At 36.3% G+C, this 23,178-nt stretch overlaps 1 protein-coding gene across 4 annotated transcripts in view; it reads left to right on the top strand.

Annotated features, from left to right (window-relative positions):
- The window catches only part of ERCC8 (ERCC excision repair 8, CSA ubiquitin ligase complex subunit), a 57,529-nt gene that overhangs the window by 532 nt on the left and 33,819 nt on the right, over positions 1 to 23,178 (top strand). Inside the window, exons 2-5 of one of the 4 annotated variants that reach the window (XM_065905260.1) lie at positions 8,672 to 8,767; positions 13,214 to 13,315; positions 18,375 to 18,498; positions 21,562 to 21,643. In XM_065905260.1, coding sequence (XP_065761332.1) covers positions 8,672 to 8,767; positions 13,214 to 13,315; positions 18,375 to 18,498; positions 21,562 to 21,643 — 404 coding nt within the window. Of the gene's footprint in view, positions 1 to 8,671; positions 8,768 to 13,213; positions 13,316 to 18,372; positions 18,499 to 19,652; positions 19,727 to 21,561; positions 21,644 to 23,178 lie in introns of those variants that run through there. The other 3 variants (XM_065905261.1, XM_065905263.1, XM_065905262.1) reach the window with 3 other exon arrangements.

The raw sequence follows: 23,178 nt of genomic DNA, 5'->3' as shown, positions 1-23,178 counted from the left end.
TGTGAGGAGAGGTCCATTGACAAAAGATGAAGCTGGGGAAGTAGAGGGGGCTAGACGGGGAAGTAACTTGCATGCTTGGTTATGAGGTATGAAGACCAGAAAAAGGTGGCAACTGTTGCATTTTGTCATCAGCTTGGAGAATGGATTGAAGTTGAGAGCAAGAGTGGGAACCAAGTTAGGTAACTGTTGCAAGGAGAGTGTTGATGGAAGCCTGAGCCAGGGTTGTGGCAGCTGGAACCAACAGGGTGAAGATATTTGAAAAATATCTAAGAAATAGAATCACAGGTCTTTTTTCAGCCCTATGAAGAGTGTTGTCTCATATATTGTATTTACACACATTGTAAACTCCACTGGAACAATTTTTGTTTTCAGCCATCAAACATATTTTAAGGAAAAGAAAAATCTGTTTAGATCTGTATCATTTCTGTTGCTCTCTCTTCATTGCTGATATCCTCAGTTTCCTTCTTATATCACTTTGCTTCTGTTTAAAGAACTTTATTTAGCAGTTCTTATAGAGCAAGTCTTGATGGCTCTGTGGTTTGTGGAAAGGAATCTGCAGTCATTTGAACCATTGTTTCTCTACAGGTAATTTGTTATCCTCTGGTTGCTTTGAAATTGTCTTTGTTTTTTGTTTTCAGCAGTTTGATTTTTTTTTACAACTTTTTTTTTTAATTGACATATACCCAGGTGGCACAATGGTAAAGAATCCACCTGTTATTGCAGGAGACTTAAGAAACATGGGTTTGATCCCTGGGTCAGGAAGATCCCCTGGACAAGGGCATGGCAACCCACTCCAATATTCTTGCCTGGAAAATCCCATGGACAGGGGAGTCAGGCGGGCCACAAAGAATCAGACATGACTCAGTGACTGAGCACACACACACATGGTTGGTTTATAATGTCCCAATCTCTACTGTACAGCATAGTGACAGTTGTATACATACATATATCTTTGTATGTACAATATATACATGAATATATGCATTCTTTTTTAGTATTCTTTTCTATTATGGTCTATCATGGGATATTAAGTATATTAAGTTGGTACAAAAGTAATTGCCATTTTGGACTGTAAATTTTAAATCATCATGTGCTGTGTTTAGTTGCTCAGTTGTGTCTGACTCTTTGCAATCCTATGGTCTGTGGCCCATCAGGCTCCTCTGTCCATGGGGATTCTCCAGGCAAGGATACTGAAGTGGATTGCCATGCCCTCCTCCAGGGGATCTTCCCAACTCAGGGATCGAACCCAGGTCTCCCACATTGCAGGCAGATTTTTTACCATCTGAGCCACCAGGGAAGCCCGAGAATACTGGAGTTGGTATCCTATCCCTTCTCCAGGGTATGTTCCGGCTCAGGAATTGAACCAGGGTCTCTTGCATTGCAGACAGACTCCTTTCCAGCTGAGCTACCAGTGAAGCTCAAACTAGGTTCAAACACATTTATTAGTCAAAATAGTAACCATTACAATCAACACATTTTTGCCAACAAGAAATAGGTTTGTTTATTCTGGTAGCATAAAAATCTGTGCTTCAGGATTCGATGAACTTTTGGAAAGCATTTTCTGCCTCCTGCTGGTTGTGAAAGCGTTTTCCCTGCAAAAAGTTGTCTAGATCCTTGAAGAAGTGGTAGTCATTTGGCAAGAGGTCAGGGAATATGATGGATGAGGCAAAACATCATAGCCCAATTCTTTCAACTTTTGAAGCATTGGTTGTGCGACGTGTGGTCAGGAATTGACGTGGAGAAGAATTGGGCCCTTTCTGTTGACCAATGGCAGCTGCAGGCCTTGTAGTTTTCAGTGCATCTCATCGATTTGCTGAACATACTTCTCAGGCATAATGGTTTCGCTGGAATTCAGAAAGCTGTCATGGGTCAGACCAGCGGCAGACTACCAAACAGTGACCATGACCACCTTCTGGTGCAAGTTTGACTTTGGGAAGTGCTTTGGAGCTGCCGCTTGGTCCAGCCACTGATCTGGTCATCTCTGTCATATAAAATCCACCTCTCATCGCACGTTGCAATCTGGTTGAGAAATGGTTCTTTGTTTTTGCATAGAATGAGAGAAGACACTTCAAGATGATTTTTTTTTAATTTGTGGTTAGCTCACAAGGCACTCACTTATTGAGCTTTTTCACCTTTTAGTTTGCTTCAAATGCTGAACAACCGTAGAATGATTGACATTAAGTTCTTCAGCAACTTCTCATGTAGTTGTAAGAGGATCAGCTTCGATGATGACTCTTAATTGGTGCTAGTCAATTTCTGATGGCTGGCCACTACACTCCCCATCTTCAAGGCTCTCGTCTTCTTTCAAAAACTTCTTGAACCATGACTGAACTGTACATTTGTTAGCAGTTCCTGGGTGAATTGCACTGTTGATGTTTCGAGTGGTCTCCATTGCTTTACAACCCATTTTGAACTCAAATAAGAAAATCATTTGAATTTGCTTTTTGTCTAACATCATTTCCATAGTCTGAAATACATAGAAAATAAACAGAAAGTAATAAGTCATTCGCATAAAAAGATAAAGCGAGAAATGTGAATTAAAATGGTGTACAACAACCACATTTATTTAAGAATGGATTGCAGTATCAAATGGCAAAGTTCAACAATGCAAAACTGCAATTACTTTTGCACCAACCTAATATTTTGCAATCAGTGGGACATGGAAACCAATCAATCAAAATGGATTCTGGCCGTTAATGACCAGTATGTGATGTCTCATAGCAAAGAGATTGGAAAAATGATTTTGAAAGACACCAGGACTCATTCTTTTCCTTACCCTCCTTACACCAATTTCCTCTGCCTTCCCCTATATCTCTACTCTTTCACTTCTTTCCCCTTCGTCGTCTCTCCTTCATTTTGTGTCTCCTTCCTCTTTTCTCCCCTGTTCTTCTCACCGCCTTGGCCCAAGAGTCCCCAAGACCTCCCCCAGGCTTGAGGATTCTCTAGAAGGACTCAGTATGCAGCATATAGTTGTACCAAATTACTCATGACTATGATTTATTACAGCAAAAGTATACAGGGTAAACTCATTGGAGGGAAAGGCACATGGATGACTTGAGAAGGAAACCAGGCACAAGCTCCCAGTGGAGTCACATAGAACATGCTTAATTTCTTTAGCAATGAATTGTGATAGCATAGGTGAAATCTCTTATCAGAAAAGTTCATTACAGACTCAGTGACTAGAGCAGTTTTTAAGTACAAACTGGCCACATAGGCACTTTCTGCTTAGCATGTACCAAAATTCCAGACTCCTAGAATGCATGTAAGTATTCATAATGTATACTGTTTGCTTCAAATAATTTAGGCACAGTGAGCCGTTCTTACCCAGAAATAATGGGAACCCTCCTGAAATCCCAGAAGGCAGGTAAGGGCCAGTCTTGCAAGCAGGGCTTTTTAAGGATAGTAGCCTCAGGCCTGCCATTTTAATTATTTTTTGCATACCTTGCCTCCTTCCACACAAACCCTACCCCTGCTTCCCTGTTGTAGAACCCTCCCTTTCCCTTTACCTTAGCGCCTTCTTCTGGTTCCCAAATGATACAGACCTAAAGTATTTAGGTCTAATCCCTGCTAAAGGCAGAGATTAGATTGGTCTAGAGTGAGATTTCATGGGCTAAGAAAAAAAAAAAAAGAAAATCAGAAACAAAAGCAAGCAAGACTATATCAAACTAAAAGGCTTCTGTGCAGCCAAGGAAACCGTCAACATAGTGAAAAGACAACTTACACTATGGGGTAAAAGATTTGCAAACCATTTATCTGATAAGGGCTTAATATCCAAAATATATAAAGAACTCATTCAACTCAATAACAAGAGGAAAAAATGAAAAATGGGCCAAAAAACCCTGAATATGCATTTTTCCTAAGAAAATATACAAATGACCAACAGGTACGTGAAAAGATGTCCAACATCACTAGTCATCAAGGAAGTGCAAAAGCAACAGGCAACACCCCACACCTGTTGGAATGTCTGTTATCAAAAGGAAAAGAGATAACAAATGTTGGAGTGGATTTTAATGCTGTAGAGAATTTAAAACCCTTGTGCAATGTTGGTGAGGTTTATAAATTGGTATAGCCACTGTGGAAAACCATTATGGAGGATGCTCAAAAATTAAAAATAGAGCTACTATATGATCCAGCAATTTCACTTCTGGGAATATATCCAAAGGAAATGAAAGCAATAACTTGCAAAGGTATCTGCACCTCCATGTTCATAGCAGCATTATTTACAATAGCCAAGACATGGAAAACTAAGTGTCCATTTATGGATGAATAGATAAAGAAGTTGTGTTACATATACTCAATGAAATATTATTTAGCTACAAAAAGTGAAGAAATCCTGCCATTTGCAGCTACATGGATGGACCTTGAAGGCATTATGCTAAATGAAATAAGTCTGACAAGGAAAGACAAATACTGTATGATCTCATTTAAATATGTGGAATCTTAAAAACTCATAGAAAAAGAGATCAGACTTGTTACCAGAGTCAGGGAGTGGTAGGAGGAAGAACTGGATGAAAGTGGTCAAAAGGTATAAAATTACAGTAATAAATATGTAGTACTAGGGGTGTAATGTACAACATAATTGGCTATAGTTGACACTGAAGTATGATGTATAGGAAAGTTGTTAAGAGAGCAAATCCTAATAATTCTCATCACAAAGAAAAATTTTTTAATTTTTTTCTTTTTGTTGTATTTGTATGAGATGATGGGTGTTAGCTGAACCTATTTTAGTAATCATTTCTCACTGTATGCAAATTAAGCCATCATGCTGTACATCTTAAGCTTATCAGTGTTATGTATTCATTTATTTTTCAATAAGTCTAAGGGGAAAAAATCTCATTTAAATTAGCTCATTTTGATCAATAATGAATGTAGAAGTCATTTAATTACATTAACCTAATTGCTTTTTAACATCTAAAAGATTGAGACAGGTTCTAATAGTTAACATTCACTAGGCACTTACTGTGTGCTGAGCCTTGTTATGAGCCCTTTTTATGTTTTAACTCATTTAATCTTAATGTCCTCACGAGGGTAATGGTGTTTTATAGTTACTGAGTATCAGAAATTTCATTCATCTTAATTTGTGTGAGTACTTGTTAATCACTTTTATTTGTATTTAATTTTATTTATTTAAATGTGCTTATTTATTGAGTTGAACATACTCATTTTATATTGCTGTAGGAAACAATTCAGGGAAATTTTTTAAAACTGTAATTTAAGGTTTTGTTCACTAGATGTCCTCAGTTAAGTTTTAAGTTATAAGAATTTAGCTTTTTGTTCATGAAAATGTGTTTCAGGTTCTAGATATCTAAATTAAAATTAACAAAATACACTCTTTAAATAAGACATAAGATAATTAAGATAATGCTTCAGGAGAAACTCTTTACATGTAATTGTTAATAATCTTAAGAGTTCAAAAATTTGTATAAGGCTTTTAATAATCTATAAATATCCTTGGATATATGTTAGGAGATTTAAGCATTGTATTTAAGCCATTTTTAACTTCATGTAATTTTGGTGAAATAAGGACATTTTAATGTTAAATTGCTCTCCTGTTGTTTAGTTTTATTCCCCCCCCCCACTCTTAAATTACTTTTGCGGGGAGCATAGTTGCTTTCCCACGTTATGTTAGTCTTTGCTGTACGACAAAGTGGATCAGTTATGTGTATACTTGTATCCTCTCTTTTTTAGGTTACATTCCCATTTAGGTCACCACAGAGCACTGAATAGTGTTCCCTGTTCTCTGCCGTAGGTTCTCATTAGTTGTCTGTTTTATACGTAGCAGTGTATACGTGTCAACCCCAGTCTCCCGATTCATCCCACCAGCCCCTTCCCCCCTTGGTATCTGTAGCTTTGTTCTCTACATCTTTGTCTCTTATTTCTGCTTTATGAATAAGTTCATCGGTACCATTTTTCTAGATTCCATAGTCAAGTGATATTATATGATATTTTTCTCTTTCTGACTTGCTTTACTCTGTATGACGGTCTCTAGGTCCATCCATTTCTCTGCAGATGACACCATTTCATTCCTTTCTATGGCTGAGTTATATTGCATTGTATATATGTAACACATTTTCTTTATCCATTCCTGTGTTGATGGATATTTAGGTTGCTTCCATGTCATGGCTATGGTAAATAGTGCTGCAATGAAGATTCGGTGCATGTATCTTTTTGAACTATGGTTTTCTCTGGGTATGTGCCCAGGAGTGAGATTGCTGGGTAATATGGTAGGTCTGTTTTTAATTTTTTAAGAACTCTTCATACTGTTCTTCATAGTGGTTTTACCAGTTTACATTCCCACCAACCGTGTAAGAGGGTTCCCTTTTCTTCACACCCTCTGCAGCATTTATTGTTCGTAATTTTTTTTTTTTGATGATAGCCATTCTGACTGATATGAGATGATACTTCATTGTAGTTTTGATTTGCATTTTTCTAATAATTAGCAATGTTGAGCATCTTTTCATGTGTTTATTGGCCATCTGTATGTCTCTTTTGGAGAAATGTCTGTTTAGGCCTTCTGCCCATTTTTTTATTGAGTTGTTTGCTTTTTGATATTGAGCTCCATGAGCTGTTTGTATGGTCTGAAGGTTATCAGTTGCTTCATTTGCAAATATTTTCTCCCATCCTGAGGGTTGTCTTCATTTTGTTCATGATTTCATTTGCTGTACAAAAGCTTTTAAGTTTAATTAGGTCCCATTTGTTTTGCTTTATTTTCAGTACTCAAGAAGGTGGATCAGAAAAGATCTTGCTATGATTTATGTAAAGAAGTATTCTGCCTGTATTTTCCTGTAACTGTTTTATAGTGTCCATCCTTACATTCAGGTCTTTAATCCATTTTGAGTTTATTTTTGCGTATGGTATTAGAGTGTGTTCTAATTTTATTCTTTTACAGGTAGATGTCCAGTTTCCCCAGCACCGCTTATTGAAGAGACTGTCCTTTCTCCATTTTATAGTCTTGCCTCCTTTGTCATAGATTAGGTGACCATATATGCATGAGGTATATCTCTGAGCTTTTTATCCTGTTCCATTGCCCTATATTTCTGTTTCTGTGCCAGTACTATACTGCCTTGATTAATATAGTTTTGTCATATAGTCTGAAGTCAGGAAGCCTGATTCCTCCAGCTCCATTTTTCTCACTCAAGATTGCTCTGGCTTTTCAGGGTCTTTTGTGTCTCCATACAAATTGTAGAGTTTTTTTCTTTTAATTCTGTGAAAAATGCCATTGGTAGTTTGATGGGGATTGCAATGAATTGGTAGATTGCTTTGAGTAGTATAGTCATTTTCACAATAATGATTCTTCCAATCCAGAAACATGTTATGTTTGTCCATCTGTTTGCATCATTGATTTCTTTCATCAGCATCTTGTAATTCTCTAAGTACAGATCTTTTGCCTCCTTCAGTTCAGTTCAGTTGCTCAGTCATGTCTGACTCTGCGATCCCATGAATTGCAGCACACCAGGTCTCTCTGTCCATCACCAACTCCCAGAGTTCACCCAAACCCATGTCCGTTGAGTCGGTGATGCCATCCAACTATCTCATCCTCTGTCGTCCCCTTCTCCTGCTCGTAATCTTTCCCAGCATCAGGGCTTTTCAAATGAGTCATCTCTTAGCATCAGGTGGCCAAAGTATTGGAGTTTCAGCTTCAACATCAATCCTTCCAGTGAACACCCAGGACTGATCTCCTTTAGGATGAACTGGTTGGATCTCCTTGCAGTCCAAGGGACTCTCAAGAATCTTCTCCACACCACAGTTCAAAAGCATCAATTCTTCGACGCTCAGCTTTCTTGATAGTCCATCTCTCACATCCATACATGACCACTGGAAAAACCATAACCTTGACTAGATGGACCTTTGTTGGCAAAGTAATGTCTCTGCTTTTCAATATGCTATCTAGGTTGGTCATAACTTTCCTTCCAAGAAATAAGTGTCCTTTAATTTCATGGCTGCAATCATTAGGTAGGTTTATTCCTAAGTTTTTTATTCTTTTTGTTGTGATGGTAAATGGGATTGTTTCCTTAATTTCTCTTTCTGATCTTTCATTGTTAGTGTATAGGAAAGCAAGAGATTTCTGTTTATTAATTTTGTGTCCTGCAACTTTACCAGATTCATTGATGAGCTCTAGTAGTTTTCTGGTGGCATTTTTAGGATTTTCTAAGTATAGTATCATGTCATCTGCAAACAGGGACAGTTTTACTTCTTCTTCTTTTCCAATTTGGATTCCTTTTATTTCTTTTTCTTCTCTGATTAGTATCTCTAGGACTTCCAAAACTATGTTAAATAATAGTGGTGAGAATGGACATTCTTATCTTGTTCCTAATCTTAGAGAAAATTCTTTCAGTTTTTTACTATTAAGAATAATGTTTGCTGTATGTTTGTCATTTATGACCTTTATTATGTTGAGGTGGTTTGCTCTATGCCCACTTTCTAGAGAGTTTTTATCATAAATGTGTGTTGAATTTTGTCAAAAGCCTTTTCTGCATCTACTGAGATAATCATATGGGTTTTATTCTATAATTTGTTAATGTGGTATATCACATTGATTGATTTGTATATATTGAAGAATCCTTGCATCCCTGGTATAAATCCCACTTGATCAGAGTGTATGATCCTTCTGATGTGTTGCTGGATTCTGTGTGCCCTCCCTTTTAATTTTTGTATATATATATATTTTTAGGGTTTTGGGACTGGAGTTAAACAAAGACAGAGATGTTGAAAGGATCCATTGCAGTGGAGTTAACACCCTTGACATTGAACCTGTTGAAGGGAGATAGTAAGTTTATTATATAATCATTTTTGTTCCTAAGTGAGATCCAGTAAAATCTTGCTTTCAGATTAATTTTGTAAAATTTCATAAAAATTAATAAAAATTCTAACTTGACACATTTAAATCTGGCATTATTAGTTTCAAATAAATATGGAACATTGAACCTATGAAATGTTGCCAAATAAGTATTTCCAAAGTACTTTAATATAAATATATTCATTGTTAAATCAACAAATAATGAATTTTGTTTTTTGTTTTGATGCAGAGAGCATGTAAGTGCTGAGGTGTGTCTTTAGGAGCTATTTCAAAACAGTTGTTGCTCTCAGATAGTCTTGTGGGAAAACAAATATAAGCAGCAGAAGTATATGAAGCACACCAGACTCGTATTTGAGTTCCTCCTGGCTTTATATTTATTAGCTGTGTGGCCTTGAGCAATTTATCTAACCTTTCTAATTTACAGTTGCCTTAGCTACACAATGTAAGAACAATACCTAATTAACAAGTTTGTTGTGAAGATTAATTATGATAATATGTATAACATGATTAATATTATAAATGATCGCCACCATTGTTGTTAATCAGAAGCATTATCACCTATACTTTCAGTCCGTTTTCCACACAACAGCTGAAGTGCTTTGAAAAATGCAAATATGCATATACCACACACACACACACACACACCCCCACCCACTTAAAGCTCATCTACCCCACATTACTTCTACCAAAATGTTCAAAATCCTTGTCCTTCGATTAGGACAAGTATAAAAATAACTAAAGAAGTGTGTCTTGTTATGTTTTGTTTAGCATTTGCCTCAAATCATTGTATTATAATGAGGTATTATTATTTACATTAAAATAAGCCAGGGTAAGTTTAATAGAATTCAATTTTTTAAATTCCAGCTTCTGTCATGGTCTCACCTAGTATATGAGAAACATGTACAGTGAACAAATTCTAACTTTAACACATGGTTAAATGTAAAAGATGACATGTGATCATTTTTTTTCTCCTAACCTTTTCCAGGCTGAACATACTACCTCTCAATCAAGGACAGCTGTGGGACATTTGGTTGTAAAATAATCCTGACATAAGCAGCAAGGGATAGCTGATTTCTTTTGGTCTTGGGTGCTGGTGGGGTAGTGATCAGTTGTTTGACCTGTAAAGCTCATGAATCCAGTAGGCTACCGGTTGGGAGAGTTAGTGAGAAATGTGGAAAGTTATGGATTATATGTGCATTAAATATGTGTGAGAAATACAGGCCAAGGAGTCTTTGCAGAGCATATACAGAAAAGTCAAGATTCTTACTATGGTAGTTTCCCCTTTTATTGCATAGTGAAAATCTATAGCTGTTTCATTGTTTGCTAAGACTTGTATTTTGCATTAAACCCTTTTGGCAGCAAAGAAATAAAAAGCAAAATGGATGTTTAATGGAAAATTAAATATAGGTCTTCTTTTTCTCACAAAAATCAACTCACATATAACTTGCTCAAAACACTTATTCATATTTACCAACTACCTTAAAGTTAAGTAACATCATAGCCATTAGATACTTCAACTACAAAGTCAGTTAATTACAATAATGTTCAGGGTTTTTTTCTTTTTTCACCTAATTAATGTAATCAAAGGAAAGCTTTTGGAAGTCACTCTAGCAAAGGTGAAACATCTGACCTTATTATAAATACGATTTAAATTAAGTTTAAAAGTTGAACTTTGAAAACAGTTGTTTTTCCATTGAGAATACATGTAGTGCTGTGGTAGAAAAAACACACAGTGTTTTACAAAGCTCAAATGTTCAGCAAAATGTTTTTGGAATTAGAAATGGTACACATGTAACTCACAACTGTTTCCAAGCAAGCTGCAGCATTTTTTTAAAAATAAAGTAAAAAAGCTGTAGTTGATAAACTACAAAGTATTCTGGATATACACAATTAGAATAACCAACCCACAAAATTTGTAATGAAGCTAATGTTGAAAATTGAAAAAAACTCTTCAGGGTAGCTTTACTGCCCTATCATCAGTCAGATATAGAACTGTTTGAACAAAGAACTTTGAAGAAGTACTTTTAAATTAACCTAATTGTTCTACATATCAATATTGAATTTTTCTTAAAACAGGTCTATAACTCAGTGCTTCTTGGACATGCTGCTATTTCATGAACCCTTTGTAACTAGTTCATAACAAGATAAGACACTTGTACCAGAATGTGAATTATTAAGTCTTTAAGCACAGTTTTGATGAGCTAGAATGTTTTTGTAGCAAGACTTTCTCAGTGAAGAAAGAAGTGTGATCATTTCTGGCACAAGCTCCTTACATTTTACTATAATAGCAGAGAAACTAAAGGTGGCAAAATTTAAAAAAAAAAGATTACTTATAACAAATATAAGTGGTCAGATATCCCTGCAAACCTCAAAATATGGATGAATGAGAGCAACACACTGATGTGTGATATCAGCATCTATACCAGGCGGGGTAATAAAAACCAATGGGGCGCCTAGTAGACCTGATAACTTCAAAGTAACTGACAGCTACTTGAAAGCTCAGCAAGTCAGTTTGACTACAACAGTTGAAACTGGGAAAGGATTCTGTACTCTTGATGTTCAAGGGGTTCACAGTAAGACCCAAAGGGGCGGAAGTAATCTAGCCCCAATAATCTCTCTAGCTAACCAATTAAAGATGCCCTAATGGATGAACCCTATGTTGAGGAGAAACTGTTTGGAATAGAATCCAAAGTGAGAAATACGGGAATGATAGAAAGAAGGAAAAAAGATGAGCCAAATAAAAATTGGAGAGATGAATAGAACTAGGAAATCTCTGAAAATTAGCTGCCGTATTCTGAACATCTTATTTTAAAAAGGAAGATGTTCAAGAGATATAAATTTTAAAATTGCAAACTAAGCCTCCCATTTAAAAGTTTAAGAAAATTAATTTCATATAAAAGTGAGCAAAAGAATAGGATTAAGATCAAAGTTCATACAAAATTATTTTAATAACAAATAAAATAATGTTCCTATAAACAATAAATTTGTGCCAGAAAGATATGTCCACAAAATAGAAGAGAACTATAACCTAATATTTTTTAAATAGCTAAAAGTCATTTTTAAAAGATACAGTGTATGAAAAAATAACATAAGTTACAATTAGAAAAACTGAGAAATGAGATGATCAAACTCAAGAAAAAATTAGGAAAAAAAGTTAAGTATAAGAGGTGATACCTTAGAAATAGAAGCAAATAAATACAAGAGGAAACTTAAAAATCAAAAAGAGATAGAGATAGGAAAAGGAGTCAAGAGAATCAGGTATATGTAGAAGATAGGCAAAGAATATCCAACATACATATAAGAGGAGTTTCCAGAGAAGAAACCAAAGGAAGAGAATGGAATAAAGACTAAAGAAAACATTAAAATGAACAAAATCAGAAGCTACGTATAAGGGGAGAAAATAATATTGTAACCACAGGCTTTGATTTTGAGCTTTATGCTCAAAGAAGTGGAGTTTCTTTTTTAAGATGTTCAAGGAAATAAAATGTGAGTCAAGGATTTTATATCCAACCAGACTGATTTTCAAGTACAAAAGGACTAATTGTTAGTAATATACAAGAATTCAAGGAATGTCGTTCTCATTAGTCCTTTCTTAAGAATCTACCAGAGAATAAAATCAGAGAACAAGAATGAATAGAGAGTTTTACCAAAATTGATGGTGAGCAATAATATTAGCAAATAACAATACTTTCTATAGATTCATAAATATTTACATATATAGATTAAATTCATAGATCTGTGTGTCTGCTCTACTAGATTATATGCTGGGGAGTCAGGAATCATGTCTGTCTTGTTCACAGTTGTATTAGTATAATGCCTAACATATTGTAGAAGCTCAAAGTTTAATGAGTTGAAGTAAATGTGTTTATAATGGAGGGAAGGAATCTAACACTTACAGATGCCCTATTTTGTTTGCCAGGCAGTGTAAAAGGCTTTTGCATACGATTTTATTTCAGCTTTATGATTTAGGTGAAAAGGTTCCCCTTTTGGTAAATGAACAAGCTTAAGTGAAGTAGCTTGCCCAGGGTCAGATAGTAATATCTGTAATATTCCATCAATAATAACTGGTCTGATTCCATTTTCATTTAACACAATTATAATTGGAACATTTAAAATGACTTTGTAATGTCTTACTTTCTTAAATAAGGAATATCTTTTACCATCTTGTTTCTCCTGTTCATTTTGGTATCTTGAAGGTAAATTTTAACTGATCACAGATTAAATCTATCTATTTTCATTTTTCCACAAATATTAGATTAAAGATTTTAGCTTATTGTAGTCTGCTAATGAAGATTTACTCTGTATTTATGGGCATAATAAATTTGAGAGTTGTGGATCAGTAATTTTTAGAAATATGTAATCATAAATAAATGAACTATATAAATGATAAATTAATTTGAACTTTTTTATTATTAGCATGTTATCAGGTGGTTCAGATGGTGTGATTGTGCTTTATGATCTTGAGAACTCCAGCAGACAACCTTATTACACGTGTAAAGCAGTGTGTTCCGTTGGCAGGTGTGTATTAAAAATGTAATTCATGAATTTATAAACATTTGAGTATTTTTTGCAACAAATGCAAAACATGAAATATGAATGTTTCAACAAATTGTTCAAATGATATATTTACGTAGTTATCTCTTGACATCTTCATGAAAGTAATAACTGAAATTCAAATATTGCTTTTTAAAAAAAATTTTTAATTGAAGGATAATTGCTTTACAGAGTTTTGTGGTTTTCTGTCATACATCGACAACGATCAGCCATAGGTTCACCCGTGTCCCCTCCCTCCATCTCCCTCCCCACCCACTGTCAGCCTGTCACAGAGCCCTGTCTGTTCCCTGAGTCACACAGGGCATTCCTGTTGGCCGTCTGTTACATTGTTTGTAAATTTCTGTTACTCTCTCGTACTTCTCCCCTTCTCCCTCCTCTCCTCCCACCTTGTCCGTAGGTCTGTTCTCTATGTCTGTTTCTCATTGCTGCCCTGAAAAGAAATTCATCAGTGCATCTCCTCAGATTCCATGTATATGTGTCAAATGTGTCAGTATACAATATTTAAGGCTTCCCTTGTGGCTCAGCTGGTAAAGAATCCGCCTGCAATGCGGGAGACCTGGGTTCAATCCCTGGGTTGGGAAGATCCTCTGGAGAAGGGAAAGGCTACCACTCCAGTATTCTGGCCTGGAGAATTCCGTGGACTATATAGTCCATCGGTTCTCAAAGAGTCACACATGACTGACTTTTACTTTCATACAATATTTATATTTCTCTTTCTGATTTACTTCACTCTATGGGCTGTAGTTTCATCCATCTCATTAGAACAGATTCAGATGCGTTCCTTTTTATGGCTGAGTAGTATTCCATTATATTTATGTACCACAGCTTCTTTATCCATTCATCCTCAGTGGACATCTAGGTTGTTTCCATGTTCTGGCTATTGTAAATAGTGCTTCTGTGAACACTGGGGTACATGTGTCTTTTTCAGTTTTTATTTCCTCAGGGTATATGCCTAGGAGTGGGGTTGCTGGGTCATCCCTAGCTTTTTAAGGAGTATCCATACCATCTTCTATAGTGGCTGTATCAATTTACATTCCCACCAGCAATGTAAGAGTGTTCCCATTTCTCCACATCCTCTCCAGCATTTATTGTTTGTAGACATTATGATGAAGCCCATTCTGACTGGTGTGAGGTGGTACCTCATTGTAGTTTTGATTTGCATTGGTCTGATAATGAGTGATGTTGAACATCTTTTCATGTGCTTGTTAGCCATCTGTATGTCTTCTTTGGAGAAATGTGTCTTCAGGTCTCTTTGATATTGCTGTTTTTAACATATGACTTCTCCAAAACAACTTGGGTATCAGTTTTCAAAAGGACTTTAAGACTTTTGATTATGGTCTTTTTGTTCTCCACCTACATGGCACACCTCGGTAACTAATTTTAGTTTTTAGAGTACTTAGTATAAGATTCATTTAAGTCTTTCCAGCTAAATATAAACACAAATTAGTATTTTCAACTATTATTAGTAGAACAAAAAGATTAATAGCCAGAAGCCATAATGTACTGGCTTTTAGCCAGTACATAACACACACAAAACACATACACACACACACACACACCTCTTCTCTTACCTACTTACTTAAAGCTGCCTGACTTAACATGCTTTTCTACCTTGAATTTTTTTGGCTGTTTAATAAAGTGTTTTATGATTTAATTTGTTCTTAGTCATCACTTAATTCTTTCTTGTCTCCTATATTTGATCTGATTTTAAGCAGACCTTGAATTAACAGAGAGAATAAGAGTTGAAAAAATGTTTTCAAGAGGAAAAAACTTCATGAACATTAACTGCTCTGTATTAAAGCTGTTTCCAAAGTGCTAGAATAGATACATAAGTTCGTGGAATATTTGTGAGGAGAATTATGATTATTTCTTGGCTCTGACACTTCACTTTGGAAATACAGATTTAAGGAAACTATTTCTCTGAGCCTCTGACAGAGCTATTTTGTCTTAGAGATAATTATACTTGGCCTATTATTCTTGTAAGTTTTCTATGAGACTTAAATGAAATATTATCTTCAAAAAGCACATTAAAATTGTAAAACCACTATATAAGTGGGAAGCAGTTTAATTATAGATACACTTGGTACAAAACAAGATACTGCCTCAGGTACTCTGGAACTTGGTTCTAAGATGCTTATACTGTTTTATACTCTCTCCACTCCCACCAAACAGACAACAACAGCAACAAAAGATATAAATTCTAAAGTGTAAGGCAGCCATTAATTAGTTTAATTCATCTTTGTCTTATTTTATCTTAGCTATAATTTTAACATTGTTTAATTTGTTATATGGTAAAATAGTATCTTCATATATACCACATGCTATATAATATTATTCCATTAGTGGCTGTGATTTGCTTTTCTGGTATGTGAGGTCAAGTAAATGCTTAGGACATCAATCTTACTTTACTATGACTTTCTTCTTAGATTCAGAGTCTTGTCTTCAAAACTATCAGTTTGAATGTAAATGGGCATATAGTAAATATCCTTACAAAATGAGTTAAAGTAGCATTTTACATCCAAAGACTTTATAATCTGACTTTAAAAAATACTTTCAATAAAAATTGATACTAAATTAGTGTGGCTTACTCTGTTTCCTAATATTTATTTTTGCTTTATTTAATATGTTTATTCTTGAGCACCAAAAAGATTCCTGTGCTCAAATTTTTGTTAAATGTTAAGGAGAATGATATATCACATGTAGTAGGAGATTGATATAATATTTTATACTCTTTTAAAATCTAAATATAAATGAACTTTTATTTGTGATCACTACATTAAAGATTTATTTGAAATTAGATAATCTCTGTGTAGATTCTTAAGATCAAATAGAAACCAGTTCTCTTTATCTTCAGCAGAAATTTACTGGAAAGATATTTAATATCTCACATAACGACAGGAAGGTAGAAGAATCAAATGTAGAAAATGAGCAGAAAATAAGAGAAACCAGGATACGAGAACACAGTCAAGGTCATACCACACGAACAGCTGAGTTTGGGATCTGCTGCATATTACCAACACAGACTCTTGACTCCACAACTGTGAATAATTGCTAATATATCCCTGGTTTGCATTACTAGCTGGAGTTTTGGAGTCCCAGGCAGGATTGATTAAGCCCAGGACACGTTTGTGCCCCCGCTGCCCAGAGCAAGAGAAAGAGAATATATGGAGTCTCTCTGTTTCTGTTATTTGTTGTTTTAGTCGCTCAGTCATGTCTGACTCTTTTACGACCCCATGGACTAGCCCACCAGACTTCTCTGTCCATGGGATTCTCCAGACAAGAATACTGGAGTGAGTTGCCATTTCCTTCTTCAGGGAATCTTCCACACCCAGGGATTGAACCCACATCTCCTGCTTTGCAGGTGGATTCTTTACTGCTGAGCCATATATGGAGTCTCTTGTTTTCTGTAATAAGAGACAAGGCCCTGCCTTTCAATAAAGGGAATTTTCCCCCAAAAGGAAGACTTTGAATGTTCAGTCAAGAAAAGATCACATGTCCACTACAATCTACCCATTTGGCTGTCCAATATCAGTATATACCTTTCTTACTGTACTTACCCTTCCTTTAAAAAAGTAAGTTTCATCCTAACCTAATGCAAATGTCTGTTACTTGACCAAAAATGTAATTATTCCCTTCCCCAAAAAGGTATGGTTCTAAGTGTATTTAGTTACCACATCCAGTTCAAGATAATGTCTATTTTCCACTAGTTTTATGTGTTCTTATATTAGAATTATGCAATTTGTAGACTTAGTTTGTAGGTAATCTGTATAAAATAATCGAGGTAAGAGAGAAGAAAGAAAGGGGAAATTTGTTAAAATATTTACATGACGTAGAAAGTAAGAAATTATGGATAAGTACTGCAGTTGTTTTTTGCAGCTGTCTCAAGGCCAGAAATGGCATATAAAGCTTTTCTTCTTCATATTCTTATTTCTTCAAGTAGCACCACATGTGTTCAAGGCCCTTTATCCTGATTGTAATCTAAACTTTCAGCTTAAAGAATCAGAACTCATGACAGTCCCGTCTGTTTTGGGTTGAAATAGTCTTCTGTTTACTTTTATATTATTATAGATATTTAATACATATGAAAATAGAGAGTAGTATAATGAACTGTGTACCTGTCACCCAGCCTCAGCACTATCAGTCATAACCAATCTTATTCATCTTTACTCTACCCACCCACCTACTCTGAAGATTATTTTGAAGCAAATCTCAGAAAGATATCATTTGTAATTTTATCTCTAAAAAATAAAAAATGTTTTATAAGCATAACACCACTACCACTGTCTCACATATACAATAATTAATGACATTAAGTATCTGATTGGTATTCAGATGTCCCTCCACCATCATAAGTATTTCTAAACATCCAGTGTCTTTGAGTTAAGTTTCAATAGAGGACACATACTGTGTCGATCACTAGTTTAGAACATAAACTGCATCCTTCAGGATAGCACGTCATCATCACAGGTGGTGTACTGTAACTGATGTCATAACTGAGTCTTCAACAGATCATGCTTCTATCGGCTATGGGCTACCTAAGAGTAGTGAACCCCATGGGCATCTACCTGTCACATTCTTGTGCTGTAGAAGTGAGGTTCTTAATCAGAAGCCATACTGTATGGGACACTATGGAGATATGTGAGGCAACAATTCTAAATGATAATGCTGATAAAATGATCAGAAAAGCAAGTCCAAAACAAAAGTAGGTATCTCTTTCAGTAAGAAAAAATCAGTTTCTTCCGTGAAGCAGTCCGGCGTAGATGGCTGATCCGTCCAAGCTCTCATACAGAAATAGGAAGTCTCATTTTATGATCCTTAGTAGGAAGCAGGCCTCCACATCACACTGTGGGCACCTAAAATTAGAGATGCCTACATATTCTTTCCCTAGACAGCTAGGACATGGCAAGAATTCTAGGTTTGGCCATTTGTATCATTCTTCCCAAAACTACAACTTGTTAATATGGTATCCATTTTGAAACTCAAGTAAATCAGTTATCTCTAAATTTTGATTGCTGTTTTGTAGAAGCCATCCCGATGTTCACAAATATAGTGTGGAGACCGTACAGTGGTATCCTCATGACACTGGCATGTTCACATCAAGTTCATTTGATAAGACTCTGAAAGTATGGGATACAAATACATTACAAGTAAGTACGTTAAAGCTTTTCCAAGTTGTTCTGTACGATGAAGGAGAATTTAGTCCTAAACAATTTCAGTGTGATTATTTGCTAAGGTGTCATATATGTTAGGTGTGAAAGCAGTATAGTGATTGAGGAGAACGATACTGCTTGAGTTCATATCTTGCCTCTGCTGCTGACTGCTACTGGTTAGTTGCTGGGTCACGTCCAACTCTTTGCAACCCCATGGCCTGTAGCCCACCAGGCTCCCAACTAGGGATTGAACCTGAATCTCCTGCTTGGCAGCCAAATTGTTTATTACTGAGCCACCTGGGAAGCCCTGTCTGCTAGCTAGCTATATGATATTGATTGGGCAAGTACCTGAACTTCTCTGTGTCTGTATGTAACGGGAGTAATGATTGTACCCTGTAGAATGGCTGTGAGGATTAAATAGGTTGATATGTGTACAGTACCTGGAACGGCACCTAGTATATAGTAAGTATTCAAATACCATTAGCTGTTATATACTTTATTACTCAAAAACTTCTGTGATATAGTGGTGTACGGAAAAATATTGGATTTATCTCCTGTTGACCTAAAAACATAAGGAAAAAGAAAGTTATTAATATTATAACTGAGTAAAGTAGTCAGTGCATGCTTGCATGCTAAGTTGCTTCAGTCATGTCGACTGTGCAATCCTATGGACTGTAGCCCTCCAGGCTCCTCTGTCCATGGATTCTCCAGGCAGGAATACTGGAGCAGGTTGCCATGTCCTGCTCCAGGGGATCTCCCTGACCCAGGGATTGCACCTGCATCTCATGTCTCCTGCATTGGCAGGCGGGTTCTTTACCAATAGCACCACCTGGGAAGTAAACAGTAGATAATAGTTTTTATGCTATTTGATCAAGTTTTATTTTTCTTTCTCATGCTAATTTTTTCCCTGAGCTCTAGTTCCATATGTCTTTACCTGTATACAGAACCTCTTTTACTTAAATGTAGTGTCGTCATCTCAAACTAAACATATTCTAAATCGAAGTGAACTCATATCCATTTAGTCCTCAAATCTTAGCAGGTCTTCCTTCAGACTCTCAGATTTCTCTTTTCTGTTTCCCTCACTGTCACTGTTCATCTGGAATACTAATAAACTCCTAAATGATTTCTTTTTATTATTTTTCTTCTCACAGTTCCTCAGTAAGTTCTACCCCAGAATTAATTAGAATAAAGCAGTTTCATCCTGTCTCAACCCAAACCACCTTTGGTGAGTGATTCCATTGTCTAAATTCAGCCTGGCATTCTAAGTTCTCTGTAACCTCACTTCCTATTTTCTCAACCTTAGCTTCTACCTCTTTTCAATGTAGATAATGTACTACCACTAAATTGATCTCCTTTTGCCTTCTGAACACATCTTATATGTTGTATTCCCTACCTCAGGTTTCCTTCCCTATGAAACTTTTCTCTTCCCTTGTTCATGTTATAACTGGAAGTTTTATACTCTTTGGCCAACATTTTTCTATTTCTCCCAGCTCCAGTAATCATCATTTTGTTCATTGTTTCTATCAGTTTGGCTTTTTAAGAGTCTGCTTGTAAGTGATATACAGTATTTATTCCTCTCTGTTTGACTTAACTTCACTTAGTATTTAATGCTCTTAATGTCTATCTATATTGTCACAAGTGGCAGAATTTCATTCTTTCTCATGGCAGAATAATATTCCATCATATATATATGTGCATGTGTGTATACGTATCAGGTCTTCTTTATCCCTTCGTGTGTTGATGGGTACTTTGGTTGTTTCCATGATTTGGCCATTATAAACAGTGCTGTTAAAAACGTGAGGATGCAGCTATCTCTTTTGCGACAGTGATTTCATTTCCTTTGGATATATACCCACAAGTGGGATCACTGGATCATATGGTTCTAATTTTTTGGAACCTCCATATTGTTTTCTATAATGACTACACTAATTTACATTCCCTCTAATAATCACAGAGGTTTCCTTTTATACATATCCTTGCCAACACTTGTTATCTCTATTTGATAATAAATATTCTAACAGATGTGAGGTGATATCTCATTGTGGTTTTGATTTGCGTTTTCCTGATGATCAGTGAAGAGACGTGGTTTCTGTCTCTCTGTGGGTTGGGAAGATCCGCGGGAGAAGAAAGTGGCAACCCATTCCAGTATTCTTGCCTAGAAAATCCCATGGACAGAGGAGACTGGCAGGCTATAGTCCATGGGATCACCAAGAGTCAGACACAACTGCAGTGACTGAGCATGCATGCAGTCTGCACTATTATAAGGTTTTCTTCACCTTCATGAGGCAGAGGTCAGCTGACTGCAGCCAATTGGCCAAGTGTGTGCTCTCGGCCAAGGCTTCTCATGGACTCTTTTTTGTAAACAGTGTTACTGTAACACAGACATGCTCATTTATTGTCTGTGGCCACTTTGACTCTGCAGTGACAGAAATGAGTAGCTGGTCTTCAAAGCCTAAAATATTTACAGTCTGACCCTTTACTAAAAACATTTGTTAACCTCTGCTGTAGTTAAACCTGGATATAGGTGCTCAGAAGGCAGACATTTGGAGCCATCCAGGGTTGAGGCCTTGACAGGTGAGATGATGATGGCAAAGGAGTTGAAGATCCTGGAGCTGAAGCATTCAACCTTGGAATCCAAGCTGAAGGAGGAAAATTGAAGACAGGAGGAACTGATAGAGCTGCTAGGCTTTGTCTGGGTGTCTTAGATGTGGTTAGGGGAGCGTAAATGATATAAAGTTCTGGTCATATGTAACTGAAATATGTGATTTCAAAGGAGGAGCAGTTTTATGTGGTGAGAATGTCCCGGGTGTGGTAGCTGAGGTTATATGGAACTGAGAGGCAGAGTACTGACTAGATCATTTCTGTAGGTGCTGAAATTCTCCAGAATGGAGCAGAAAGGAAGATGGTGAACCAGGAGGTTATCTTGTCTTAATCTCTGGAATTCATTAGAGAGAAATAAATTGCTAACAATTTAAAAATTACTAACAGTGTAACAATAAGTAAATAGAAAATTTGCTGCTTTTGTGATTACACTTATTTTAAATGTCTTTTGATTACCAGATTGCCGATGTATTTAATTTTGAAGAAACAGTTTATAGTCATCATATGTCTCCAGTCGCCACCAAGCACTGTTTGGTAGCAGGTTTGTATTTGTGTTCTTTTGTTTTTTTTAGCATCCTGAAAACTTTTTCCCTTTTAATATCTAGTTAGTTTTGATATAAACATTTTAACCCAGATGAAGATCATGATTCTTTTAAAAAAACAAAAACTTAAATATATATTGGCATTTATATTCATTCCATTTAACAGATATTGTACAAGTCAGGCACCATGCTAGATTTCAGAGTGGCTAGGATTTGAAGACTGAGAAAGCACATTTCTGGGACTTCCCTGGTGGCTCAGTGGTATAGACTCTGCCTGCCAATGCAGGAGGCATGGGTTCAATCCCTAGTCCAGGAGGACCCCACATGCCACAGAGCAGCTAAGCACATGTACCACCACTGTGAAGCCTGTGCTCTGGGGCGTGGGAACCGCAGCTGCTGAGCCTCTCACACCCCAACTGCTGAAGCCTGTGTACCCCGAGCCAGCGCTCTGCGACAAGGGGAGCCGCTGCGAGAAAATCTGTGCGCTGCATCTAGAGAGTAGCCCCACTCACCACACCTCGAGGAAAAGGCCGCACAGCACCAAAGACCTAGCACAGCCGAAGAGTAAATGTATAAATAAGTAAAAATAAAATGATGAACACCAGTATCATTTGTGCGGTGTTTTTAAGAAAGAAAGCAAGGTCATTTCTGTTCCCTTAAGAATTGCTTTTTTCCCCGTGGTAGCTCAGCTGATAAAGAATCCACCTGCAATGCGGGAGACCTGGGTTTGGAAGATTCCCTGGAGAAGGGAAAGGCTACTCACTCCTGTATTCTTTCCTGGAGAATTCCATGGACTGTATAGTCTGTGGGGTTGCAAAGAGTTGGACAGGACTGAGTGACTTTCACTTTCAAGAATTTTTTTAAACCACCAAAGTTCAAGGATTCTGTGTAAACAAAATTTGGCAGCCTTTCATTCAACATAGTAAAACAAAGAAATGACTTCCTTCTCTCTGAGAATGTGTGATTCAAATTAAACATCCATTTTTATGAAAGCACCTACAAGAAAAATTTTCATATGTGAAGATGAAAAGATATTTTTTCTGGTATCAGGCATCAGGTCCCTGTGATATTACTTCTGTGGCACTGCATGAATCTCCTCACCTCTGGACATTAGTCAGCTGCTTCATCTGTAAAGCGTTTGGGCACTAACTCGTCTTTGAGGCTCACTCAGTCTGTGTCTAGAATTTCTGTGAATCTGTTACTAGTGATTTAGAAGTGTATTAACATGGAACAGCTAAGCTATTAAAATAAAATGATTTAAGTGATAAAATAATGTAGAATTATAATCACATTGTACCAGTACACATTTCCTGGTTTTGATACTCTGCTGTAGTTACCTAACATATAACCGTTGGGACAACCTGGGTGAAGGCTGCGTAGGGCCTCTTTGCACTATCTTTGCAGCTTCCTGTGAATCTATAATTATTTCAAAGTTAAATATTAAAAAATAATAATAGAGTAATAGAGAATAATCTTAGTACTGACATATGACTACAACTAAAATAATTTTCTAGTTATAACATAAAAAGACTAT

This window comes from Muntiacus reevesi, chromosome 14 (genome assembly GCF_963930625.1).
Source record: "Muntiacus reevesi chromosome 14, mMunRee1.1, whole genome shotgun sequence".
NCBI classification, from domain to species: Eukaryota; Metazoa; Chordata; class Mammalia; order Artiodactyla; family Cervidae; genus Muntiacus; species Muntiacus reevesi.
Note: the sequence above shows the minus strand (reverse complement) of the source record. Positions and strands in the feature narration are given on the sequence as shown.